This window comes from Paramisgurnus dabryanus, chromosome 5 (assembly GCF_030506205.2).
Source record: "Paramisgurnus dabryanus chromosome 5, PD_genome_1.1, whole genome shotgun sequence".
Lineage (NCBI taxonomy): Eukaryota > Metazoa > Chordata > Actinopteri > Cypriniformes > Cobitidae > Paramisgurnus > Paramisgurnus dabryanus.
The window spans coordinates 16,955,841-16,983,302 of NC_133341.1; the positions used below are offsets into that span (position 1 = coordinate 16,955,841).

Genomic DNA, 27,462 nt, shown 5'->3' on the forward strand with positions numbered 1-27,462 from the left:
TTCAATTTTATAACCTAGAGTTCCTTTTAAATTTTTATTTATTTGTATAGTCTTAAATAGTGCAAATGTTGCATGTTGGTTCAGGTCTGTAATATGATTTGTGAGGATTCTGACAAATGAGAGAGGCAGACAGGGCTTACCGCTATATGCACACAGCTCTCAGACACACATCTTCCATTACTCTTCTATTGCACATTCATGGCAGTTTTACCAGATTGCATCTGCTCTCCATTTTGCCTGCCCCCTCTTTAAAAATGATCCATGGATGTTACAGGTTTTTCATGCAGCCATATTACCCAACAAAGAGCTATTTTAAAACGTTCATCTCCTTGCCCTTTGCCCCAGCCCACTTTTGCTTCTATCTGTCTGCCTATGAAAAACATATCTTCTCTTACTGGAGGCCAGATGGGTTAAATAAATGCTTTTATTAAAAATAGTGATGTGCAGTTCATGCAAATCAAGCCTGTGAAATCACAAAATAAAATGCAAACAAATGTGCCCTTGCTACTTGCTTTATTAGAAATGCAAAACAGGCTTTTATTAATCAGGGACTCTCAACAGGTAATGTGTTAATCATACCCCTTGGCCAAATAAGCAATCCTCCATTACAATGACTTTTATTTAAAAAAAATTCAATTGCATGTAGCTGCATTTCTCTTTATGTACAAAAAACAAACGTACACACAACGTTGTTTAATATAAATGTTGCATTTGCAGATTGTTTGGGGGTCAAGACCACTGAGTCCTCTCACCTGGACTGCATTTGTATATTTTTACTTGTAGGGTGTATCAATTTTAGTACTTGTAGGGTGAATCAATACACTATTGAGAATATGTGTCAGCACATATTAATCCATGTGATGTCATATAGCTACGGTATAACTGGCATGGGTATGCTTTTTAATGGGTAACATGTGAAAAAACATCTGTGTCAATTATAACGTTTTGGTTGGCTTAAACTGCGTGCTTTATTTGTACGATTAGGCGTTCATATTTAAATGGATTAAAGGTTCTGGTGTGTCAGTCAGACCTATTTCGCACACACCATCTGTTCTGATGGGTCGTTTTGTCGCATTTTGAACTCCTCACAGTGATGTGGGAGTTTCCTGGAGTAGACGAGGGTGCGGATAAGTCATATCAGATAGGGAAAAGAGGAAATTGAACGAGCGACGGGAGCGCGCTTAACGGATAAGTTCTGGGGCTTGAGGAGAGCGAGTGGTTTGGCACGAGAGCACAGGAACCAAGTTAATTTGTCCTGCGCACTAGTCTTGTCAAAACATCAGCGAGAAATCCTCTGTCCAGCTCCGTTCTGCAAACTATGGACACCCCGGGAAAACGGATTCCCCTTCAAATCATAACCAACTAATCTCTTGCGCACCAGCCGAAAGCGCGCGTTTAAAGCAACGTTTCAACACAACTCTCCGAATCATCCCGCGAACGCGCAGCCCTCATAAGGAATATACCTGCTTTTAGGACACTTCAAATATAATCTTCGAGACCGCACGTCTTTTATTTCAGTATTCACTTTCTAGAGGAAGCATCAAGAGTTTTCGTCTTTGGAGTGGCGTATGGATTATACAGGCGCTCGACGAGTTCATTTCGCGCGTTTTTTCTAATTGCCGTTGTTTGGTGTGGAATATCTACGGACTTTCTCGTTTTGAAGGAAGTTTTAAAGAAAATGTGTTAAGTTTTTATTATTATTCCTAACCGAGTGCGTATGATATTACGATGTGTGCGGTGCTAGATTCTTCGCCGCCCCTTTTCGACCAGAATTAGTCCGTGTGGTCCCGGAGTAGAGGCTAGATCAGTGTCTTCTCGTTCTCGCCTCGCTATCCTTTCCCACAAATGTTATTTGTCTGTTTCTATGGAATAACCGGCAAGAAAAGCGACTGAACGACCCTGTGTCTTGTGTTTTCACCCTGCCTGTAACTGACAGGCGCCTGAGGATTGACTCTTCTCCGGAGAATGGTCAATGATCGATGGGGAACCATGAACAGCTCATCGGAACTCGAAGAAGGACAGCGGGGCAAAAACCAGGTGTGTGTCCCACTCCAATATTTTTTTCCTTTAGACTTGGTATCGTAAAATATTATGTTATTTTCTGATTAGACATGATAGTCATCTATATGTGTACTGTATGTGTAAATGCAGTCTCATGAGTCTTCTGTCAGAGAACAGTGAATAGCACAATGAGTTGAGCGCGCCTTGTTCCTGTCACTCCGCATAAGCGCGCCCATAGATCATGCGCGCGGCGCGGCTGAAAGCGGCTGTTTTGTTTCCCGTTTATGCGGGTAGATGAAGAAAAGGGCACCGGTCATGCGACATCCAGCTGATATGTGGTGCTGGCGAAAAGTGCTGTGATTAATATGAAGTTTATCTCATTCTTTTTCAAAACGTATATGAGAATATGTGAGTCAAAACGTAATCCAGACGAATATAATTAGATTTTTGAACATCCCGCTGGAAACTGTTTCGTAGGGTTGGCAAGGGTTAACTGAGCGAATAGCACAGTTTGTAGCACAGATGCAAGGATAATGTGTTGTCAACAAGAAAACGCAGTCAATTTGTGGGAAAACACACGTTATTGAAATGTATGGTAATCGTGTGTGTGCGTAATGGACACACCTCAGGTAATATGTTACATGGCAAATTAGTAAATGTAAATGTACCTGAGGGTCAGTGGAGGGTGAGACTAAATGGAAAGGTAGTGGATTAACCACAGGTGTGGATAAACCACAGAGGCATGTTATTGCAGAGGCAATGTTTAGAGAGAATAACCAAAACGTCAAACTGACAACTCTTAAATGTATCACTGAATATCAGATGGCTTCAGGCATGTAAAATGTTTATGTTGAAGGTGAGCCAGCCAGCAGTGATTAAAAAATCAGTTTTTTTGTGTGTATTTATCAAATGCAGTAGTGGAACTAGAGCGGCATCAGCAAGATGACCCTTTACACACACACGTTCACACTCAAAATATATCAAAACCAGCATAGCTCAAGAAGTACTTTAAGCTTAGGTACACACCCACATCATCAAGTACACATGCATGGGGAAAGAGAGAGGGAGAGAACCGAATATAAAGCCACTGTAGCACAATTCAGGCTGCGTTTTTCTGTGCTGGAATGAGAATTTACCACAATCCAGCCTGTGTTTCTCTGTGCTAAATGATACTGTACCATAATCCAGCCTGTTTCTCTTTGTGGGTATGTGACTGTGCCACAATCCACCCTGTGTGCTGAATGAGACTGTATTACAATCCAGCCTGTGTTTCTCTGTGCTGAATGAGACTGTATCACAATCCAACTGAGTGTTCCTCTGTGCTGGGGTTGGAACGAGACTGGACCACAAGTCAGACAAGATTTCTCTGTGCAGGGATGAGAGGAAACAAGAAAATATTTCTTGAATAATTTTAGAGTGTGCCAGTCTTTAAAAATGACTTTATGAAGTGAGGTCTATTACTCTGATATAGTTATGAGAGCTGGTCTCTGATAATATTATCTGGGATGAGGTTTTTGTATTCAAGTTGCATCTATTAAAGGTATGATATAGCAATTTTGTTGCAAGCTAGCTTTGAAAGCATAAAAACTAACTCCCTTCAGAATGCTCTCCAAAGCCAAAACACATGAACTCTTCCTATTTCTAAGACTTATTTACGTTGTTTGTAGGCCAATCAAAACTAGCAGAATGATCCTAGCACAAATACCGTAACTTAGTGATTGCTTTCAGGATGTGAAAAGATTTTCAACCAGCAGGATTTCTGGACATAATCACACTTGCAAGAAATGAAATACCTTGTCTTCAGTTTTATAGTTTTAATGCAATTGTGCCTACATCAGTAGCAAGAAAGAAGTTTAGGCCCTTCTTCTTTTTTTTCAGATGTGTTTTAGCCTGTTGGTTGGTGAGATGTAATGCTGATTGATTGCCTAAAGAATGTGATACAAACCTAAATGTCAGCTAAAAATCTGGGTTTGATTTTTGAGTTTGTCAAAGAATTTCAATCAATCAATACAGAAGATCCTAGAACACACATACGCACGCACGCACGCACGCACGCACGCACACACACACACACACACACACACACACACTGTTCCTTTGGAAATCGCTTCTTATTTTATGCATGTTTATATTTTAGCTAAAAGATTTTGTTGTAAGAGTACTAAAAATAAAGTTAAAAAGGATATTGGAGACTTAATGCACACAGACGCTGTCTTAAACTGGTAAAAAGATGAAGCACAAATAAAGATTATGATATTATGTGAAGTGCCAGACAAACGTCAGAGAGCAAAGATAAAATGCATTTGTTCAGTGTATAAATTTGGGGGAAGTTCTTGTTGCATCAGATTGGATAAGATCAATTATAAAGAGTATAATACTGTATTTGATATCTCACAGAGTAAAGAACTAATGCCAGTCGAGAGTTAAAGCTTCCCAAGAGGGACTGACTGAAAAACCTTTATAGGTGTAACCCAAAACCTTTAATTGAAGTAGAGATCTCTGATTTCCTCAAAGGATGATCTCTTCATCTATGATCTCTAAAGCTACTCAAGTACACACACAGATACACATTTAGTTTGTAAAAAGCTTTTCAGGACCATGGACAGCGACATCATGTTAGTGCCATATTCAGAACCATGGACAGTGTTTAGTGTTTACATTTAGTTTAAATGTCTTTTATAGCGATCAACAATGTCAATTGTTCTTTGACTGCACAATGAAGCATTTGGAGCAATTTACACTTTTATATGGGAATTTTGTAAAGGCCTAAATTAGAATGAGCTCACAAATTAATAAGAAAAGTATAGGGCCACACTATTTTCTAGCAAATATTTATTGTGGTAGAGTTATATTAATATTTTCCAACATTATAAGATACTGGTTATAAACTATGATACAGGGTGCATGTCTGCATTCCAAATTTAATGACCAACCAGTGTTTTGGTCTGAAGAAATTATAAGCAATGAATATACAATGTTGTAAAATTTGTATAATACAGTATATGTAAGCTTCAAAGGCTGTATAGCATAACTTAATGCGCCATGCTAGCAAGACAGAGAAGTAGCAAACTGCAAATGTAATAAGGGGCTGCAAAGCACATCACCCATTCATAAAATGAACTAATGCTTCCTCCCTCGACCAAGGCAAAGTGAAGATAGAGAGTAGATGAGAGAGAGAGAAAGATATGTCAGGTTGAACTGCAAGTAAGTTGTATAAATTTCTTCTAGCTTTAGGACATGCTGCAAGGCAAACACACACACACACACACACACACACACACACACACACACACACACACACACACACACGCTTGCATTTGGTTTTACACTGGATTAGTATTCTAAAGCATGATCTCCGGTTGAAACAAGTGTTTATGCATAAACTCAAAGGCTCTCAAAATTTACCTAACGTCTCTTAATGTGTGTGTATGAGACAAGTTTTCCATATGTGTCCTTGCGAATACATTTGTTATTTTCCACCCTCTCTCTTTTTTATCCTAGTTTCTCTCTCTTTCTTTCTCAAACTCTCATACACCATCTGTCCCCTACCCTGTCTTACCCTGTCAGTCCACCTCTTGCTTTTTTTCCCTCCATCAGGTCAAACACTGACGGTTTCGTCAATAGAGGCCTGGGAGGCATGATCGCTTTCTTTCTTTATTCTGCCCGACCTGCCTTACCTTTAAACCTTCTATCATTTTCTCATCTCTTTCCGCCAATGTTATTGCATCTCTTACACATGCACAGATAGAGGGAGCATGCAGACACACGGGTAGACTCACACATCACCCAGCGCAATATAATGAAGGATCAAAGTTGGCCTTGCCCGTATCGTGCCCTTGTACACTGCTAAAATTCTTTGTGCACTGCAAGTTCTCTGTTAGTGCCTGCACATGTGGTCACACTGGGAATATTTATTCATGTTCAATTCATGCTGAGTTCAGGCATTCAGCACTACATGTGACAATAGCCCTAAGCCATAAGATTTGTCACTCGCTGAAAAATGTATGAAATGTGCATTACACTGTATTTTAAGATGCAGCAATATTCATAAACGTCTGTAGTGTTAAAGTGCACTTATTGTTTCAAAGAGAACGGTATAAATTCATTTTTTCACAAATGCAAGATGTTAATGAAGTTAAAATGCATTAACTTTTGATATCACCTGTATACAGTACACTTCAGTTACTTGACTTTCTGTTGCCTTTGTGACTTACATTTTAAAGACAGTCCTCTATTGTGAAGCTACTGCATTAGCATATCAAGGTTTGAGAGGCATTGGCACATCGGTTTTTACACTTGGTTACAAGTGAATCTCATTAAAGTTGATTGTTCATTGATGCACAGAGAATCCTCATCAATGCTTCACTGATGACAATTTCAATATAGCCTACTGTATGCTGATGAACATTTTCACACAAAACACCCATTTTCACTGTCATCCAGAGTACAGTTATTTGGTTGGTGGCTGTGAACTCCTTAACAGTGATGGTAGGAAACTAATTAAAACAGCACAATAACTGAATCTTTTATGAACAACAAAAGTGCTCATCTGCTTAGCAGAAGTTAGAGGAAGAGCGAGTCCAGAGAGAGAGAGAGAGAAAGAGAAAGAGAGAGAAAGAGAGAGCATAAGGGACACAGACGAAACAAGATGGACAGATGAATCAGATAACTGTCTGGAGAGAGTGTGAGTCCATCAATGAGTATGTCAGTCTCTGATGGTCTGAAAGCTCCTCAGGCATTCTTTAGTTTCATTATTAGCAGATGAACAACCCTTACTAGATTTGGAGTGACATACTTACTGAAGTTTAAGAGTTTTCAGAAGGTACTATGCACCCCTTGCACAAGACACCCCAGGCTGCTTCAGGAGAACATTTTGCCCTGTAAATAGTTTACAGTGAGTCATGTTATATGAAAGCCTGTTATGACTATTCATCAATCGGCAATAAACCTCATAAATTACCTCTATACATGACTAAATACCAAAAAATAAAATCATTCAGTTCTGTTTTCTTTCTGTTTTCAGTTTAGTAATTAGGATCTCGTACACTCTTTCCACAATGCTATGCATTTAAACTTCATAAAGATGACAGCTGACTCCTGGAGTGAGAAGTCTTGCATATAGCAGTGGAAAATAAATCTTTTTTCAGTCTTACAGAGCCTTACGTAAGAAGCAAGGCTTGTAATTCATGTGAAGAGCAAAACAATCATTAACTGTTGATTGAACTGTCAACTCAAGATTCAAAATGAATATAAAGTAAATCAAAATAAATGAAAGCAGTTTTTGGCTTCCAACCTAAATGTTACTGTCATAGTGACAATTTTAGCTCCTGCACCGTTGTAATGAACCTGGACCAGTTGATCGATTAGTCGTTTCTATATCAGATGTCCGATAGTCCAAATAAGTAGAGAACTTGAGAAAATAACTCAATTATGTCCGCTTACAGACAACATTGAGCCGGCAGCTTGACAGGTTCAAATAGCTGTCCCGATTTCAATTTCCCTAGTATTGGGGCTTTGTGTATTGCACCAAATTGACTGTCGTTCTCGTGTATTAAGTCTTTGATTAATGATATTATTTAGCCCTCCCGCTCTTGTGTTTGTATGTTCACGCTTATGTGTGCTGTATAGGTGGACGTGAATGTGCGAGTTGATTTAACACGGAGTGGTAATAGCATCATTAAGGCGGAATGATGTGATCAGGAATGTCAAGGTTAATCACTGGACTAATTACAGCCCAGAGATAGAGATTAAAGGAGGGGAATGGTTCACCTTTTCAGCTGTTAGACTGTAACCACATCTTGGTTTTAACACAGACGCACACAAACAGTCTGTCAGATGATGATCATATGAGGGTGGCAGCCACTAGGGATGTTAATAGCAATGGTTTCACAGGCCATTTTTGAAAGTCTAATAATCTGACCGATTGAGGGAAGGTCTTAAAAACTGAAGGATGGAGAAAGAGACACATCGCCAGTTCTCCATTGAAGATCCAGGCCTTCGCTAACAGTAATTCTGCACATGAATTATTTAAACTGCATCTAAGTTCAATCTACCAAACACAGATCAATTTTTCTGCACAACATATGGGGGAGAGAAGAGGAGGGATGGAAGGGGGAAGAGGGGGTGAGAGAGAGAGAGAGAGAGAGAGAGAGAGAGAGAGAGAGAGCGAGAGAGAGAGAGAGAGAGAGAAGGCAGTAGGCAGATTAATAAATGAATTTAAGAAGTTATTCAAATGCTAAATTATTTACATGTCAAATCAATCAGAAGAGCCAAGAATGGAGAGCTGTGAGATAGCTGCATCATTTTAAGGCAGAGAGGGAATGTAGTGAGGTGTGTGAAGAGAAGGAAATGGATAAAAGAGAGGTTTGGAGGGAGGCCAGAGTATTAGATCAATAAAAACGTGAATATATCACCAGTAACTGCTTATTTGCTCAGAATCAACAATGATGAAGGTGAATACTTTGAAAATCATGAAGTACTGCATTTTTAACCATGTCGAAACAAAATCCCTGAATTTTTTTTTTTTGAATAATCTACAGTCCCTCTTGTTCTCCAGCATGTATAAATCAATGAAGCAAGCTCAATATTGTTGAAACTACTGAGAGCATGTGAGATGAGTTGAAATGTAGCTGTAAGTGTGCTGAGAGAACTTTAGAGATGCAGGTCCATTTAAACTCTGAAGTGCTTCCTTTCCTCTTGTTTTTGTACATACTGTATGTGTGTAACAAGATAACATTGACCAAACTCTTACTAACAGGCTAACTGTATTCTGTATTTCTTACAGTGTGTCCTTTTATTTTTTTGTAAGGCTGTAATTTTTTTATTTTGACATTAACTGTTGGCAATTTAAACTGTGATGTGGCTTATGTGGGCACCAATGGCAGTCTTGGCTCACCACCTGTTGATCTAGGTAGGATAAGACATTAACTGAAGAGAAAAATCACTATAATAAATGGACGTTCACGTCGCGCCCGAGGGGCAACCTTCCGATCTCTCTGATGAAGTTAATACGGAAGTGACTTAAACTGCAATTCATCGACTGACAGCTTCATCGGATGGCTCCAAAAGGGAGTCAATTCCCATAGACTCCCATGTTAAAAATGCCCAACTTTACAGTAGAAAATAATATGTTTACAGTCTGGTACAAAAAGTGTTTTTGGTCTATATAGCAAATTTTGCCCTTTTATGACAACTGTGAGGGGGTACATTTTTTTGTAACTCATCCGCTTAAATTAAATTAAGCCTTAAACTTCTACATAATTAAGGGCGTCTTCTTCTGTCACTAAAATCGAGCTACGCAGGTGTGGTTTCAGCAACCAGCCACCTCAGCTTCACCCATGTCCTGCCTCTTTACCCATTTTCGGTTTTCCGTGAGTGGTTTACAGCTAAAACCTGCAGAAAGTTACTGTGACTGAACCAGATTCAGATGTAAATGCAATGTAAAAAAAAAAACTTTTAAAAGTTTGAAAATCACACCTGTGCATTTCACAAATGGATTTACGGAGAGGCCTTGCAGTGTGAATGGAACTTTGCTTGACAACTTCTTGTCTGTCGCTTTACCCGTTACTTTCTGTCACTCTTGAAGTACAGAATGCATAAAGGTAACGGCAAACTACTGTACAATGCAGATTTGCTTTGTAATGCTGCATAGTCAATCTTCAGGCAGAAGAGAAGACAGCTATATTTGCATTTGAGTGTTCGAGTGTGTTTGGTATTTAGTACCCATGCGGATAGAATCATCACTTACAGTGCTAAGTCCAATCTCAAAGTCATACTTTCTGTAAGGATATGAAATTAGCGTGTTATATTTAAGGCATCATGTGTACAGGCTTGACTTCGGTTGCTTATTCATAAAGACAGGATTCCAGTTGTGACTGTAAGCTGCAGTGTGAACAGAATATTTTTTAGACTCACACCTGTAAGTAAATGCAGTTGTCAATCCTAAACGTTGACCGTGTGAGCGTGGCCTTGATATGAGTCAGCATGAAGAATTGCTTTTCAAACTCTAACAAAAGACTACAATGAAGAACACTGTTAAATATTCTTATTATGAATTATGAATCACATATTATGTGAGAATTATTAATTCAAAAAATGTATTTCTTTTTTACTTAACATGGAATGTTAACTCATCAAGACAAAAAAGCAGCAGGACGCGACACAGCGGTCAAAGGTGTCCGTGCTTGATTATACAGAAAGTCAATTAAAAAGCAGCACACCAGAACGCATGTATCCCTAATATCACTGTTTCCTTTACTGTGCATTAAATCCCAAAAGTCACATGATAAGATAAGGGAAGATTTTATAAAACAGGGATGAATCCATTCGTCTGCAGTTTTCTTGCGCTGAGTTGATAAGAATTTAAAGATTCCGATTCCATTATCGATGTTGCTTATCGATCCGATTCCTTATCGATTCTCTTATCAATTCTCATTGGGTGAGGGAATAAGCACAAATTTGCATGTTTGTATTAACTCGCTTTAATATCTGTTCAGAAGACACAGAACAGAGTATACACAAATTATGTGTAGCAACATCAGAACCAACTTAAAAGTAGGTGAGCTACTTCTTAAAGTAAAGTCCAGGGACCTATAGCCTAGGGCAGTGTTTCTCAACCAGTAAATGTGTGATCGGACTAGGAATTAATTAAACTGAACTAGACTGACATAAAACATGCCACTTTTGGTCATGCATGCATTTGTTATTTTCTTTTAAAGACATGATGCTGGACAAAATACAGCAAATTAACCTACCGAAATGCAGAGACATCTACTGTGGCAAACGGATGCAAACCCTTTACCACAAACTTAGTCACTGCTCGGCAGAGGTGGACACTACTTGAGTATTTTAGTTTCATTTTCCAAGCATCTGTGCTTTATCAGAGTGTTGTCTTGGGGAAAAAATTACTTTACTAAAAATGTTCACTAAAGCATAGAATCATACTGTGTATTTATATTGCATATTAAAATTGATTGAATACATAATTACATAAAAATTGTGTACTTTTACTTTTCTTGAGTAAAAGTACTTTTTACTTAAGTAAAAGTAAAAAACATTACTAGATTTTTAATGTACTTTAATATTAAATATAAACAAAAAACTTGAAATTATGAAATGTGGTGGAGTTAAAATTATGATAATATGCTTTGGAATGTATGTTTTCAAAAAAATACAAAAACACTGATAAAATACAAATACTTGAAAATGTACTTTTAAGTAGAAATACTTAAGTAGTGTCCGCCTCTACTGCTCTGTGAAATGTGTTTATCCTCGCCTCGGTCATTTAGTTCCTCCCTGCCTCTGTAAACTGAGTAGCTGGAGGTGCACGAGAGATACTTTCTGCAGCCTCTGAGCCAGTGTGAGAGCCAGTCAGACTCAATATGATGGACAATGACAACGGAGATTATCCGTATAGTAAAAGTTTACATAATGAAATGGCGCTCACATTAACATTAACACATTACCTTCTGCATTAATAACAGATGACGTCCCGTTAGCTCCGCTGGTGTTTGACTCGCTGCTGTTATTGTGTAATAGTGTGTCAAACACGCGACAGTCCTGCAACCTCCTGCAACGCGACCGTATTGTCGTATGTTCGCGTGAAATATAAGTTATTGATTCAACTGTTTCAGTGTTTCGCGAAGCCTCGCTCTGCCCACCACTAAATATAACCAAACTTTGGATCGTTCTGCCTCGATGCAATGTTTGCTGCGTTCTAAACCAAAACAACACAGCGTGTATGTGACGTCATGACACATTTGCAACGAGCGCGAGCGGAACCGATAAGCGGAATCGTTAAGCAGGCATGCTTACGATTCGAAGGAATCGATTCACTGGGAACCGGTTCTTAAGTAGAACCGGTTCTCGATTCCCATCCCTAGCGCTGACTATGCAAAAGTTTGGTGCAGACCTGAAGCAGAATCTAAGGAACATAATGACTTTCTCCAACTGAGTGACTTTGAGTCACAGGTGCATTTTATAATGAGCCCATGTGTATGTGTGAATCTCAGATAAGGTTGAACGCTACTGTGATTGATGGGTTTGAAGATCTGTCATTCAAAGTTCAAGCCAACACATATGAAGAAATAAACAAGCAGATAATAAAACCCTGAGAAAGGGAGAGAGAAGAAGCTTATTTGAATTGTAACCTATCAAATATTGCCACCAAACTCATGATACAGTATGAACTCACCGCACTAGAATAACATACTGAGGCGGGTTTTAAACTTAAACAGGAGCTGTGATAATGGATATGTAGGGTAAATTCTAATGCATAAGAGCATTGCAATAACAGCAAATGAAGTGTGCTTTAAAGGTCCTCCACATTAAAACCACCGAGGAGATACTGTCAGGCTTTTAAATGAGCCCAATTAGAAGCAAGGAAAGCCAAATGGCAATTTTATCATTAGCTCTTCTGACTAATTCACTAAATTAGAGCAGTTCTTGTTAAAGTTTAATTTTAAAACATTGGGAATAGACGGTGATAATTGCCACGAGGTAATAATGGGTTTTGGGCTAACTCACTTTAAACAGGCTCGAATTAAGGTTCGCATAAATTGCAGATGATCATCTTTAGATTTTAAAGATGTTTTATCATTTGTTTGATTTTCCAAAAAAGGTCCTCTGAGCTCATTACTGAAGCAAACTGTGTAATAAAAAAACAGAAAATGCTTTTTATAAGACCCATAACCCATTTTTATTGTTGCATTTTGAGTATGTACTATAACCTGCGCCCAGTAATATAGAGGAGGAAATCAAAAGTGAATGCTGCTACTTATTTAAAAATCACTGTACAGCGGATCGACCGGTTCATGTTTATTTCAGATGGTGGAAGAATGGGTTCTGACACAAATATTACACATCTCTTGAATGGTTTAATATATGGTTAATTGTCAATGTGGGAACATATGATTTGTGCAGGTGGCTTGTCAGCGTTAAGCAACCAAAATGATGAAGTCATAGTATAGCATGGCATGCCATACGCAGAGAGAGAGAGAGAGAGAGAGAGGAGCTATGCAAATGATGTAAGAGGTATTACATATTGCCTAATTAACCATATTTCTAATTGTAGCTTTAGCCTGAAAATCTGTTACGGCTTATTCAAGTATCAACAGCAATTTCATACAGACATGTTTTTCTTAACATACAAGCTGGGTCATCTCCCAAAACCATAATTATTAATTACCAATATCTTTGCATTTGACATTTATTAAATGCCAAACAAATTAGCTATCCCTGCAAATAATCATTTGAGCAGAATAGTATTTTTTGTGAGTGTTGTCTCAAAATGTAATACTTTAACCTCTTTACTTGAGTTGCATAGAGCGAGTTGTTCTTACCACTGCATGTCCCGTTCTTATCAGCCCTGCGGGCAACTGCAAACTGACTTTCAAAAAGGTGGACTCACTATGAATATGTGAAGACTATAAAAGTATATCTCAAGTTACTCATTCTTCATCAAATTGCAGCATTTTGGAGGTCTAGGGTAGGCCTAATGTTACTGCACTGCATGCATAGTTAACAGTTGTTAATTTGAAGTGCTATTTGTATCTTATCTCACTCTAAAAATGAACTTTTGTTGGTCTAGCCTACTGTATGGCTGGGCGGAATATCAAGTTATATATCGGTAATATGTTGGTATTTTTTCCTAGCGGGATACAAGATATGTCTATATTGGTATGGTCTGACATGACCCTCCTTCTTTGCAACAGAAGCTCTGTACACTTTCCAACCAGCTTGCATGTTTTGCAGCTGCTTGTATTCTCAAACGGAGGAAAACCCATGTCTCTGAATTTTATTTTCATCATACACTGTTTTAATAAGGTGATTGTAAAATCTCACATGAGGCTTTGACTTGCATCAGGGCTGGAAATGGGAGGAACACAGGGGGACGGAGTCTAGGGAGTGAATTGCGATTAGAAAAACTGGTTAGAATTTTTCAAATGGTAGAATTGAAAAGAAATTATATGTAAACAACTCCATTGCATTTAAAAACGACTCATTATGATTGTTTTTATTGCATTTATTATTTTATAATGCATCATCAAGCTTGTCCCATGACATTTCACAGTCACAGAGGCACAATATGGCTGAATGTATTAGTTTAATTTCAGGTTTTTCCTTTAAAATATCCATTAACTAAATAATTAATAATAATAATTCGTTACATTTATATAGCGCTTTTCCAGTGCTCAAAGCGCTTTACATATGAATGGGGGAATCTCCTCAACCACCACCAATGTGCAGCATCCACCTGGATGATGCGACGGCAGCCATATTGCGCCAGAACGCCCACCACACACCAGCTTATTAGTGGAGAGGAGACCGAGTGATATAGCCAATTAGTATGAGGGATGATTAGTAGGCCAATGGGCAAGTTTGGCCAGGATGCCGGGGCACACCCCTACTCTTTTTCGAAGGACATCCTGGGATTTTTAATGACCACAGAGAGTCAGGACCTCGGTTTAACGTCTCATCCGAAGGACGGTGCTTTTTTTGACAGTATAGTGTCCCCGTCACTATACTGGGGCATTAGGACCCACACAGACCACAGGGTGAGCACCCCCTGCTGGTCTCACTAACACCTCTACCAGCAGCAACCTGGTTTTCCCAGGTGGTCTCCCATCCAAGTACTAACCAGGCTCAGCCCTGCTTAGCTTCAGTGGGCAAGCTGTCTTGGGCAAAATATCCACATTTTCACACTCTACACATTTTTCTTTAACCTGAGGACAAATCTATTGTTAAATTGATAAAGGTTTGTGTGACTAAATACTTAATAAAACATAAAAAAAGAATATTATAATTTTAAACTGATGAAGTTATCTAAAATGACCCACCCCCTTTTCCAAACTAGAGTATCCCAAGTGAATTTCTGCCATTTCCAGCCCTAATGTGCATTTAAATATTTACTCCTTCCATATTTATTGTATATCAACATCCATTCCAAAATGATCAATATATGAGTTTTGTTCAAAATCACTCAGCCCTTGTCTTACCCATTGTAACCATATTAAAATTATTGTTGAGATGATAACATATCAAACCCTTTTTTACTGTATGTTACCTGGCAAATTTTACAGTGTAATGTAGTGTGGCATGAATACAGTCAGATGTGCTTTTAAAAGGCACAAAATATTTTATCTGTACACAAGACTTAAATTCAATTCGAATAAGCAGGAATGAAAATCTTTTCAGTTTGAAAATCACATGGTTTTAATTCAACCTAATCAAATTTACACTCAGTTTTACCCTATTTTTTATTTTGATATGTGAAAATAGTTTCAGGAATGTTGTGAAACATCTTAGGTTTGTTGTGAAAGGCACTGGGAGGTGCTAAAGGTGGAAATTGCAAAGGATTTATCCTAATTTAGCTTAAGTACGGCTCAGTCTTCATGCATGCTGCCTGTGTGTTTCTGCGTTTTCTAAACACCTATTAAACCGCTTGTCTCATTGGAGTCTTGTGCATCAAAGTGTCACTTGTCACTATAGAGATGACACTTGAGAGCAAGAGGTGTTCTGGTTAAATAATGATGTTTTCGCAAACAAAATAAGTGTTCATTTTTCAGCAAAATATTTATCTCGCTGTATGTCTATTCTGTTTGTGTTTCTAAAATGGTAGTAAACCTTTTCAGTATTTTAAAGGGACACTCCACTTAAATATGCTCATTTTCCAGCTCCCCTAGAGATAAACATTAGATTTTTAGCATTATGGAATCCATTCAGCCAATCACTGGGTCTAGCGGTACCACTTTTAGCATACCTTAGGATAATCCATTAAATCTGATTAGAACAAAGAGTTTTGAAATTTTTCTTATTTAAAACTTGACTCTTCTGTAGTTACATTGTGTACTAAACCGACGGAAAATTAAAAGTTCCAATTTTCTAGGCAGATATGGCTAGGAACTCTACTCTCATTCTGGTGTAATAATCAAAGACTTTGCTGATGTAACATGACTGCAGCAGGCGTAGTGATATTGCGCACTGCGCGAAAATAGCCCCCTTGGTTACCTTCAATAGCAGTGTGTTTACAGTGCACAATATAACATGTGTTCATGTTTCACATGTAAAAAAAACGCGGTATTTTTCACACAATTTACTTATCTGTATACCGCTGTTTTCACTGTCCTCTAAACTGTCCTTGTTTTATGAAGTTCCTTCTTTAGAAATACGTATCGAGTTTTGATTGTGTAGTTTGTTTAGTGTGTTGTGATTCGACAGCAGCTTAGCTTGCCGTTAGCTTAGCTGGTGATTGACGTACTTGATTGACGTTTAAAAAATGGGATCAGAAAGAACGTAACATTTTATAATCTGACAACACGAAAGACTCTTTGGACATATGAAGGATGAAAAACTGCTTTATAAGTAACCAAGATTAACATTAGATTGGCAAAAACAGTGTGTGTTATGTGAGCTTTAATGTTTTGCTCATTTAGAAACGGGACAGAAAATATTGTTATTTTTTTATAGTATGTGTCATGCTGGAAAATATTGCAGCAAAAATATGAATATAAAAACATGAAAATAAAGTGTATGAGCAGCATGCATTCAATAATTATTTATTTTTGTGAATGACAAACTGTCAATTGTGTTACCAAACATCTGAGAGGCCATATTACTCATTGTTACCCAAACATGACATTCTCTTCAGTGTGTGTTTGTGTGTGTGTGAGAGAGAGAGAGAGAGAGAGAGAGAGAGAGAGAGAGAGAGAGAGAGAGAGAGAGAGAGAGAGAGAGAGAGAGAGAGAGAGAGAGAGAGAGAGAGAGAGAATAATTTTTTTTCTAGTTTAGTTTATATACAGTAAATACTATCCCTATAATCACTGCTTTTCACCTATCAAAAAATAGACCATTTAGGTCTGTTGTCCTGGTCCAGCTATTTTTCTTCATGAGACCTACATTTTATGGATGACGCAATGAGGTTATTTTATTTTTAGTGTCGTGGTATTATACCATAATATACTTTAAAGTCCATGGGTTTTGATTGGCTCTGACAAGGCCCAAACACCCGCATTGCACTGCATGCGAATCAACACACATTTCCGTGCAGCTTTAGAGGTTACGAGCAAGCACTCACATGCACACCAATCTCTGCTAATTCTCTTATCCACCCACTGCTAGGTAGGCGTCCTCTCTGATGCTCACTTTTGGATGTGGAGGAGAGAGAGAGAGAAATTTGTGATGGATGGGTGTGTGTAAGAAATTAAAGAGTGAGAATAATAAGAAAAAATATGTAAAAGGTGACAATTAAATTTTATTGTTCATTTAAAGGTGTGAAAGCCTCTTTTCTTGCTTCTTTTATGTTCACTGACTAATGACAGAGTTTGGCTTTGTGTGTTTTTTCCTTGACTGTATGTGCTTTTTTGTGTTATAAGTTGGAGATTATGTATTTAAGTCCATTGGATGTAAGTGAGCTGAATATTGTAAACTGGAAAGTGTCAAGGGTTTTAGGCATTTATACATGTAATTGTCTCTTTAGCAACATTTTAGGTCTTTCTAGGCTTATTGCTAGAATAATTGCATGCTAAATGTTTTGTGTCTTTGTTTGTGTGTGTGTGTGTGTGTGTGTGTGTGTGTACCTGGTAATTATCACGTTGTGGGGACCAATTGTCCCCACAAAGATAGGAATACCAGTGTTTTTGTGACCTTGTGGGGACATTTTGATGTCCCCATGAGGAAACAAGCTTATAAATCAAACAGAATGATGTTTATTGAAAATGTGAAGTAGCTGAATGGTTTCTGTGATGGTTGGGGTTAGGGAATGGGGCAGGTAAGGGGAATAGAATATACAGTTTGTACAGTATAAAATGCATTACGTCTATGGAATGTCCCACAAAACATGGAAACCAGAATGTGTGTGTGTGTGTGTGCATGTGTGTGTGTGTGTGTGTGTGTGTGTGTGGTTGCCACACAAAGTCCATTTTTCACAAACATGATACAAAGAGAGCCTAAAAATAGTATAAGTAATATTTTTTACTTTCTGTTTCAAAACATAAGGCAATGAAAGGGAAGCACCTTTAGGAGGTCAAACTACATTTAATATGAGCTGTTTTATTTTATTTTAACTTCACTCCTAGCAAAAAAGGTGCTTTCACAGCAATGCCATACACTCTAAATAGCACAAAAAGCTTGTAATCATAGGGGAACCATTTTAAGTGCTATATAGCACCTATGAAGAACCATTCAGGGGTGATACAGCACCACTATAGCACCAGATATGGTTCTATATAGCACAATATGGTTCTAGACAGGTGCTACACAGGTGCTATATTGCACTTAAAATGGTTCCCCTATGATTATGAGCCAGTATACCACTTTTAGTGCTATTTAGCACCGTTTATTTTTAGAGTGTATTAGAACCATTTTAATTCCTCAAAGAAACACTTCTTAAATTCCTTTTAATAATCAAAATAATACTTTTTCACTACAAAAACCATTTTTGAAACAATAGTTTGAATGTTAAAGGTTCCTAATGGAATTATTCAGCCAAAAAAAAAAAACAAGGTTCTCCTATGGCCAGTCTATTCAAATCTTACCCTGGAGGGCCGAGCACTACAGAGTTTAGCTCCAACCCTAATCAAACGTAACCACCTGTGATTGTCTAGTGATCATGAAGACCATGATTACCTTGCTCAGGTGTGTTTGATCAGGGTTGGAGCTAAACTATGCAGTGCTCCGGCCTTCCAGGGTAAGATTTGAGTAGCCCTGTTCTATGGCATCATGAAGCACTTTTATTTTTAAGAGGGTAAATGAATATCAGTTTGATACTCTATATTGTCGTAAGACTCTTAAAAAGATGCTTCATGGTGCCTTAGAACATGATGCCATTGAAAAACCTTTTCTGTCTAAATTGTTCTTTAAAACACCTTTCATCAGGTTCAACTGTTTGGTTGCAAACATTTCTCAAAATATCTTCCTTTGTGTTCATCAGAACAAAGAAATTTATGTGGGATTGTATCAACTTGTGAGTGAGTAAATGATGACAGAATTTTCATTTTTGGGTGAACTATCCCTTTAAAGAACACTTGACTTAAAGGGGCCATGACACAAGACTTTTTTAAGATGTCATATAAATCTTTGTTGTCCCAAGAGTACAAATATGTAAAGTTTTAGCTCAAAATACCATATAGATAATTTATTATAACATGTTAAAATTGCCACTTTGTAGGTGTGTGCAAAAATGTGCCGTTTTGGATGTGTCCTTTAAAATGCAAATTAGCTGATGAAGCGCAAACACTGATCACAATGATGGTGGTTTGTTAAAATTGAAACTCAATTGTGCTGTGAATTATTTCTCTCTCATGAACTCAAGAGACCATTTACGCAAAAACCGGAAATACGTAAACAACGCGTAAACGCAATTCCGGTATAAGCTTTGTTGTTGGTGGAGAAATGGCAGCTAGAGTGTTTCCGACTTTCCTAACTTGTCTACCGAAGTTCACCAGCGCCGATGTGGTGAAGAGTGTGGGTATACACTCGTCCACTAAAGGGAACAAACTGGATAAGGGATATAAATTCTTCCGCGCGGAGTTTATCCACAATTATCAAGGTAAGCTTTAGCTACAAAACCGGCTATAACTCCGTTTACGTTAATTGTAAATCTAGGGGTTGTGAATTTGTAATATAAGATTTAACACATCGCAGTGAATATGTCGTGTTTAAGTGAGATGACATGAGGTTAACATAACAACCAGTAATTTGGTGTAGCTGCTGTACTAGGTAAATGTTACTAGCAGTCTGCTGCAAAGTTGTGTATTTCTACATGAGATAACATGCAATGTTTCCTTGCTACATGCGGTTTAAGGAACAAATATACTACAGGGACAGGTAGTAGTGAGAGGTAGATGCTTCAGGTCAATGAGAGAGAGTGAGGAGCCTCACAAACTGGAGGTTTTAATATAGACAGAATGCCGGTTGGCAAAAGTTTCCCGTTCTTGCGTGTTCACTCTTCTTGCTGCGGAACTTTTTTTCACTTACTGTTACTATTATATACTATTATTAACTATTATAAAGGTAGGGCTGTTTCTGGTTGGAAGACGAACAGCCTTGAACACTACAGAAACGGCGACTCGTTGACTCTGCTATTTTTCGTATCTGCCGCTACGATAACAGGAAGTTGCCTTACACTTTGTTGACGTATTTCCAGTCGAAAAATGCGGAAGTGCGTAAAAGGTCTAGTGTCTTACTGGACTGAAACAAACCTTTGTGGTCTAGCAAGTAATGTGTAAGGTGATTGGGTCTCTCAGTTTAGCTTGGGTTTGAATGTCATTCAACAAATGCCACGGAAATCTCTGACCATAGTGGTTTAAAGATTGCAAAGCCAACCACAATTCTCAAACCACACTAAGGTCAATATGAGAAAAGAATGATAGACTGAAAATAAAACTTTCTCTCTTTTGCCACACACACAAACACAAAACTGTGTTTTCTTTCTCCTCCACTGTGTTCAAGGGGTTTACAGTTTGTTGAATATTTCTTTCATATTTCCAATATCATCATCTTGTATGAACAGAACAAAGCCCAGCTTTGAGACCAAATGCAACTAAATATGTTTTTGTTTTTCTTGCTTTTATCAATAGTAAGTAAACGTTTGCAGTTTTGAGTGAAAGGTCAAATGAGGATAGTCCAGGTTTTATTGTTACACATCAAAACACCACCAGTTTTACCCTCAGGTACCATCAGTTCCAGTGGCGGCTGGTGCTAAAAATATTTGTGGGGCGCAAACAAACTCAAAATCAAACTTTTACTGTAGTAATGCAGGACTGTAAATAGCCATTTATGAGGTGACAATTTATCATTACTACTTAACTAAAATGCTGAAAATGTTACTGTTGAAGTCAACTAAAGCATGAAATAAATGTACACACACACACCAGAGGTTGCGATAGACTTTTCAGTCTCCGTCATTTTTTACAAACAGCGTTGTTAATATCCGTCATAGTCAATTATTATCCGTCATTTCATGTTCTAATGATATTAATTAAAATTTTTGTTCAAATGTTTATTTCTAATCATGAACTTACAAGACGAGCATACAAGTTAAAATGTCTTTATTTATTTGTGGAGAGAACAGTCCATCACTTTACATGTTAAACATCACATGAAGCAGATGAATGAATGATTTTATTTTGTATTAATTTTCACTATACAGTATATTGAACTTTTTGGTAACATGTTAAAGCAGCTTGGACATCTTTAAGGGGGCGGCACCCCGGCGCCCCCTATTGACCAGCCGCCACTGATCACGTCACACATGCCCATGACCATAATTGCTCCCTGCATCTGAGTGGTCGGTGTATTTTGAGTGAGTGTGTGTGTGCGTGTTTATGGTCTCCTTGGCTTGCCCTTCTATCTCCTAGTTTAACTGGGCATCACTTAACACTCGATAGTATGTGGGGTGGATCAGAGTTGAAAGAGCACACCACACATGCACAACCACCCAATGTATAATATAAAGGCAGTGTGTGTGTGTGTATGTATATATATATATATATATATATATATATTAGGGCTGGGCGATATGACCCCAAAAATTATCGAGAAAATGTTTTCCATATCAGTCGATATCGATAATTATCATGATAATGAACAAATCTTTACTCCTGTCAAATTTAAAGGCAGATTTTTGCTCCTGAATGAAAATTGTAAAAACCAGACAGTTAATAATGGTTTTAAACTACTTTTTATTCAGAACATGACAAATACAAATACTAAAATCTTGTTTTAATGCATCTGTATTAAATGTAAATCTATTTGTTATGAAATCAACACATTTCTGACACAAAAGCAGCAGACTACTGTCCCTTTAAGACCCAAGACAGACTGCTTTAAGTTTCAATATACTGAGTAACAGCTGTTTATGTTCACTTAAACAAGAAAGAAAACTTAGTTCAGTGATCACGCGTGGGTTATACATATACGAGCTATACACGCTGATAAATGGATGTCAAGACTGTCACGTTGCTGTGGGAGCGCACATACCCAAACACTATATTCACTGCAGTGGTGGATCTGCTGCTTTTCCTCAGTTTCCTGAATTTGTGAATGTTCTGTAAATATACTTTTAAAGCTGTGCGGACGTGTGCGTGCGCAAGGCGGACGCTGAATGAAAGTACAGTATACTGCACGCACCTGTGTTTGCTGTGTTTGACGAACCCTGTTTGCGCGTCCAACATTACACACAAGAAAATGTTTCCGCGCATTTGGATTCCGTGATTCCGTCCGCGTTATCCGCATCGCGAAAATCATAGGTCTCTACTAATAAATGAATAACTTGCCTCATCTTCCACTCCTTCAAGTCTGACTGTCACTGTGATTGTAAACCAAGAGCGCGTGCCGCATCCGGAAGTGCTCGCGCAACATTACGCACAGTGCTTAAACATTATCGATCACTTATCGAACTGTCCTTACCGTTTTATCGAAAAAGTTTATATCGGTAAAATTATCGTTATCGAATTATCGCCCAGCCCTAATATATATATATATATATATATATATATATATATATATATATATATATATATATATATATATATGCATGTGATCATCTTTGTGGTTAGGTGGTAATGATTTTCTTATTATCACATGCATTATTTAAAGGAATCAATTCCATGTGTGAGTTTAGACATACTTGAGATGCACTTGTTTTCAAATCCATTTGTCTTCCTCACTGTAGCAAGTCTGTGCAACATGCAGTTTTGTTTCACGGTTTCTGCTTATTTAAAAACATCGAGGTGTGTCTGTGACTTTAAATGAATACTTTTTAAGTGAATACTTTGGTTAATGTAGTACTGAATGTGTTTTCATTTGTGCCTGGCTGTCACATGTAAAAGAGGGATGTGCGACAGGCTATAATAAAACAGAGAAGTTAGGAAATAAAGAGAAGGATTGTTGATTGGTTTTGTTTGTAACATCCAAGTAAATTACCTTTGCAGTAGGCTATAATGATTATCAGTGTTGGGGAAGCTACTTTGAAACTGTAATTAGATAAGATACAAGCTACTTATGAGTAAAAGTAGTTATACCACGGGCCTGAGAAGGAGCTGAGAAATGCTCCATGGGTGTTGATTATTTTTCTGTAAACCGCACACCTAACCTTTTAAAGGTGCAGTGTGTAACATTTATAAGGATCTTTTGACAGAAATTCAATATAATCTACATAATTATATTATCAGTGGTGTATAAACACCTTACATAATGAACTGTTATGTGTTTATTACCTAAGAATAAGACGTTTTTATCTACATTCACCGCGGGTCCCCTAACATGGAAGTCGCCATCTTGTGCCGCCATGTTTTTACGGTAGCCCTAAACGGATAAACTGCGTTTTGGCACTGCTCTGTTTTGTTTTAAACGACAACATGTTTGTCCTGTGGCAGCTACTGTAGCTTCTCTATGTGTTTCGGTGAAAGGTGGACTGAGCTGTTGGTTGCAATTCACAATCTCACTGCTAGATGCCGCTAAAATCTACACATTGCACCTTTAAATGTCTTTAAAATAGGCAACAGAGCAATGTTTATGGTAACCGTGGTACATTGGCAGCTGGGGCACTGCCCCCTTAAAGTTGGCTAGAGAGGAAAGCTACTTTAACATTTTACCAAAAAGTTACATAAATAGTGCAAATTAATACAAAATAAAATCATTTTGTTGTACTATTTCACTCTTAGTCAGGTTATCATTTATAATTAAATCCTCAAAACTGAGTTTGTTGTGTGTGTGTCTTGTGTGTGTGTGGGGCACCACCTGAACAAGTGTGTATGTAGGTCAGTAAATTTGTTAAAATTGTTTTGTTTCAGAACCGCCTTGGGGCGCAGCACTGTGCGCCCCAAACCCCCCACTTTTTTGTATGCAAATCAAAATAGGTTTTTTTAGTATTTGACCTCATGTGATTGGATAGTTCTCAGAGTCTCATAACTGCATTGCAGATTGTCATGTAACTGCTAGCTACAGTACTGATCAGATGAAGCAAGCGAAATATCTCGAGTTGAAAGAAAATATGATTTAAAAGCCGTTTAGTTGAAGAATAAAAAAAGGATGAAGAGGCTTTTACCAGATCAACCAACAGAGTCAAATTATTGCAGTCTGTGTGCTTTCCATCACTAAGGTATATAATTAATATTATTTGATAAACATATAATAAGTATAATATAAGTTATATCTTGATTTCTTCTTCTATCCGTTTGAGAGATGCTAAAGCAGTGGGCAAACGCAATGTTAGGTTTGTTACAAAACTGTGGCAGGCAGGTTGAATTTTGGAATAATGGGAAACACGGATTCATCACTGCACTTAAAATAGAAATTTGATATAGAAACAATAAAGCTGAAGGATTTATTTTTAAAATGGCTAATATTCGTATGTGTTTAAAGTTTTTGATGCAGACAGAAAAATCTTTGGTTTGAACAGATTACATATGAAAGTGTTCGCTTTGTGGTTTGTTTCTTTAAGAGACATGAACTTGGAGAAATAAGGCCATGGGCAATTGCTCTCTACATCGTCAGATTCTGCCATCATGCCTCGCTCCATCACGGACATTATAATACGAGTGTGTCGACATTACCCCTGCACGTTCCATACGTAATCATCAAATGTTCTCCGCAAAGATGCGTGAGAGAACAATAAATGGCATTAATGAAGAATTTGGGTTTGTGATCTAAGAAGAAAAGACACGGGTGCGCTCAGTGCTGCTCTTTGCTAAAAGGCATTGCAAAGGAGCAACATAATATATGGTCTTTTTTGTGCTACACCGCTACTTACTGGAAAAAGTATTTAACTACTGTTAAAGCCACACTATATTAAAAGTAACTCAATTACCCTTAAGCTACAGAAAAATTTAGTTAAGTTAGTAACTACTCCCCAACACTGATGCTTACAGTATACAGTATGAATGAGCAGATTGTTTTTTTTTTAGGATTTAAGTTGTAATGTTATTTAAAGAACCTGAAAGGCACCTTGAGAGATCTTTTCAGACAAATTATAAAAAATATGTTTCCCAAATAAATATCTGTTTAAACCGTTAAGGCAAAATTTGATGAATATGGCTTATCAGATTTCATCAAAATGTTGCTGTGTAAAATTTTTACATTCTAGTTTCTGGAGTGTTAATAGGTTATCAGTTAGTTTTAATGTTACATTGGTGAAGTGGGTTTATTGAACAAAATCTACCAGATATAAATTGCAGCTTGGTCGACAGATGGACTTTCTAGACAGTCCTCTCAAAATTACTCCCTGATCTTTTATTTTAACATCCTCGTTTCTGGAGTGTTAATGGGTTATCAGTTAGTTTTAATGCTGTAATACATAAGTGATGTGGGGTAGTGAACAAAAGTTGATTTTTGTCCACCCTGCTTCTACCAGAAATAAACTGCAGCTTGGTCCACAGATGGATTTTCTAGATAGTCATCTCAAAATTACTCCCTGATCTTTTATTTTTACATCCTCGTTTCTGGAGTGTTAATGGGTTATCAGTTAGTTTTAATGCTGTAATACATAAGCGATGTGGGGTTAGTGAACAAAAGTTGATTTTTGTCCACCCTGCTTCTACAAGAAATAAACTGCTGCTTGGTCGACAGATGGAGTTCCTAGACAGTCCTCTCAAAATTATGCCCTGATCTTTTATTTTATAGTACAAAGAACCATCATCCAAAAGCTGCTATGTGCCAAAGCCCTGTAAAATTATGTTTTGATTCCAGTGATTTGTATCTCTCCGGAGAGTGCTGCAAAACTAAGCATCATAAACTCACAAAATCTCATTGTTTTTTTTCTGTTTATATATTTTGCCTCCTTTGCACTCTCTCTCTCTCTCTCTCTCTCTCTCTCTCTCTCTCTCTCTCTCTCTCTCTCTCTCTCTCTCTCTCTCTCTCTCCTCTCCCAGGTGGTTGGTGTAATTCAATAATTCAGCTTATGTTGTCTCTTAAGCTGGGGACAGAATGTGTGTAAAGCTTCTACTGTACCTTTAAATAAGCTTATTGTGCAGTCAGCTTATGCAAGAAACACACAGTCTTTCCCTTTATCCCTCTTTTGTTAAACATAACCATAACATATATCCTCAGTCTCATTACAACTTTTTGTAACGATGTAAGTAATGTATAAATAACACAAAATATAACATATTTATAAACAGTTTTCAAACCATTACATCATTTCATTCTAGTACATCCGACATTGATTGTTTAATGAAATGTGCTCACCACTGGTGTGCGCAGGGCAATGTTTTAGTCTAAATAATGTGCAGCGATCGAAAAAAAGCAAGAACATGTATTTTAAAAACTTGAAATTCCACATCTAGACTTTAGCGTGTGAATGCATTGCAACTCAAAAACAACTGGGTAACCGGACCAGTCGTGCAGCAAGTGAAAGCTGCATTACAGAGAACACTCATAGGCCTTCCTAATGTTCCTTTGATCTTATTCTCCAACCATTATACTGAAATGCTAATGCAATATTGTCTGCTTTTATTGCCTGGGACATAAAACAGAAAATCAGATGAGATACCAAATTGCATGCGACCCTATGTTTGTGTGTTTGAGAGATAAGAGGAGATGGATTACTAGGATGAGTATATTATTTGAGCAAAGAGAGAATGCCAACAGAATTTACATGCAAACTCCTTTTGCTCTTATGAACAGCACATATCTAAAATGCAACTTAAGGTGTCAAATAGCAAACCTAACAGCACTTTATTTAGTTTTTTTTGTTTGTTTGTTTAATGCAGACATTCTGTGAGTGCGTGCCCAACTCTTCTCAACTCAAACACCGATGGTCAGATTCAGATACAGTCAGACAAACAACGCCCAAGGTAAGGGCTTCAGTCTCTCACCTAATTTAAAATCAAAACTGTACATATTACTTTATTTCTGGAAGTAGGCACCTAATACCCTCTCACCATAAAATATCTGTTCTATACGTTTTGTCAAAAACGTATACATAAGTTTGTGAATTATGTATCTTTTTCTTCGCAGCAATTGACTTTGAAAAAACGAATGGAATCCCATCAGCGTAAAATCAACCCATTCTCATGTATTGCATACTTGTATAAATAGCACGCCTCTTGAAAAGTTATGCAATACATACGATAAAGTCCAATTTTGCTTGCATACGATACGTTAGCCCTTCCCGTTCACTTAAAATCACGCATCTATTTGTGTCATTTTATGCATTGGTTTCTCAATTTTTTTCAATTTTTTTAACCATTGTCGCTTGGGGTTAGATGTGGGATTTGGGTTAGGATGTCATTTTATGTATAGGTTTCTCTATTTTATTTCTATTTTTAATCCATGGTCGCTTGGAGTTGGGGTTTGAATTGGGTTTGGGGATGGATGTCTGCAATGTAACAGAAAGTTTTTCCAACCCCAAGCGACAATACTGCAAATTGAAAAACCAATACATAAGTAAACGGGAAGGACTGGGGTATCACATGCACGCAAAATTGGATTTTGGCGTATGTATTGCACGACTTTTCAAAAGGC

At 37.6% G+C, this 27,462-nt stretch overlaps 1 protein-coding gene across 2 annotated transcripts in view; it reads left to right on the forward strand.

Annotated features, from left to right (window-relative positions):
• The first annotated feature begins 1,660 nt into the window (after positions 1-1,660).
• The window catches only part of fibcd1b (fibrinogen C domain containing 1b), a 107,308-nt gene continuing 81,506 nt past the window's right edge, over positions 1,661-27,462 (forward strand). The window contains exons 1-2 of one of the 2 annotated variants that reach the window (XM_065266981.2): positions 1,661-2,037; positions 26,709-26,792. In XM_065266981.2, coding sequence (XP_065123053.1) covers positions 1,966-2,037; positions 26,709-26,792 — 156 coding nt within the window. In that variant the 5' untranslated portion in view covers positions 1,661-1,965. The remainder of the gene's footprint in view (positions 2,038-26,708; positions 26,793-27,462) is intronic. The other variant, XM_065266982.2, reaches the window with a different exon arrangement.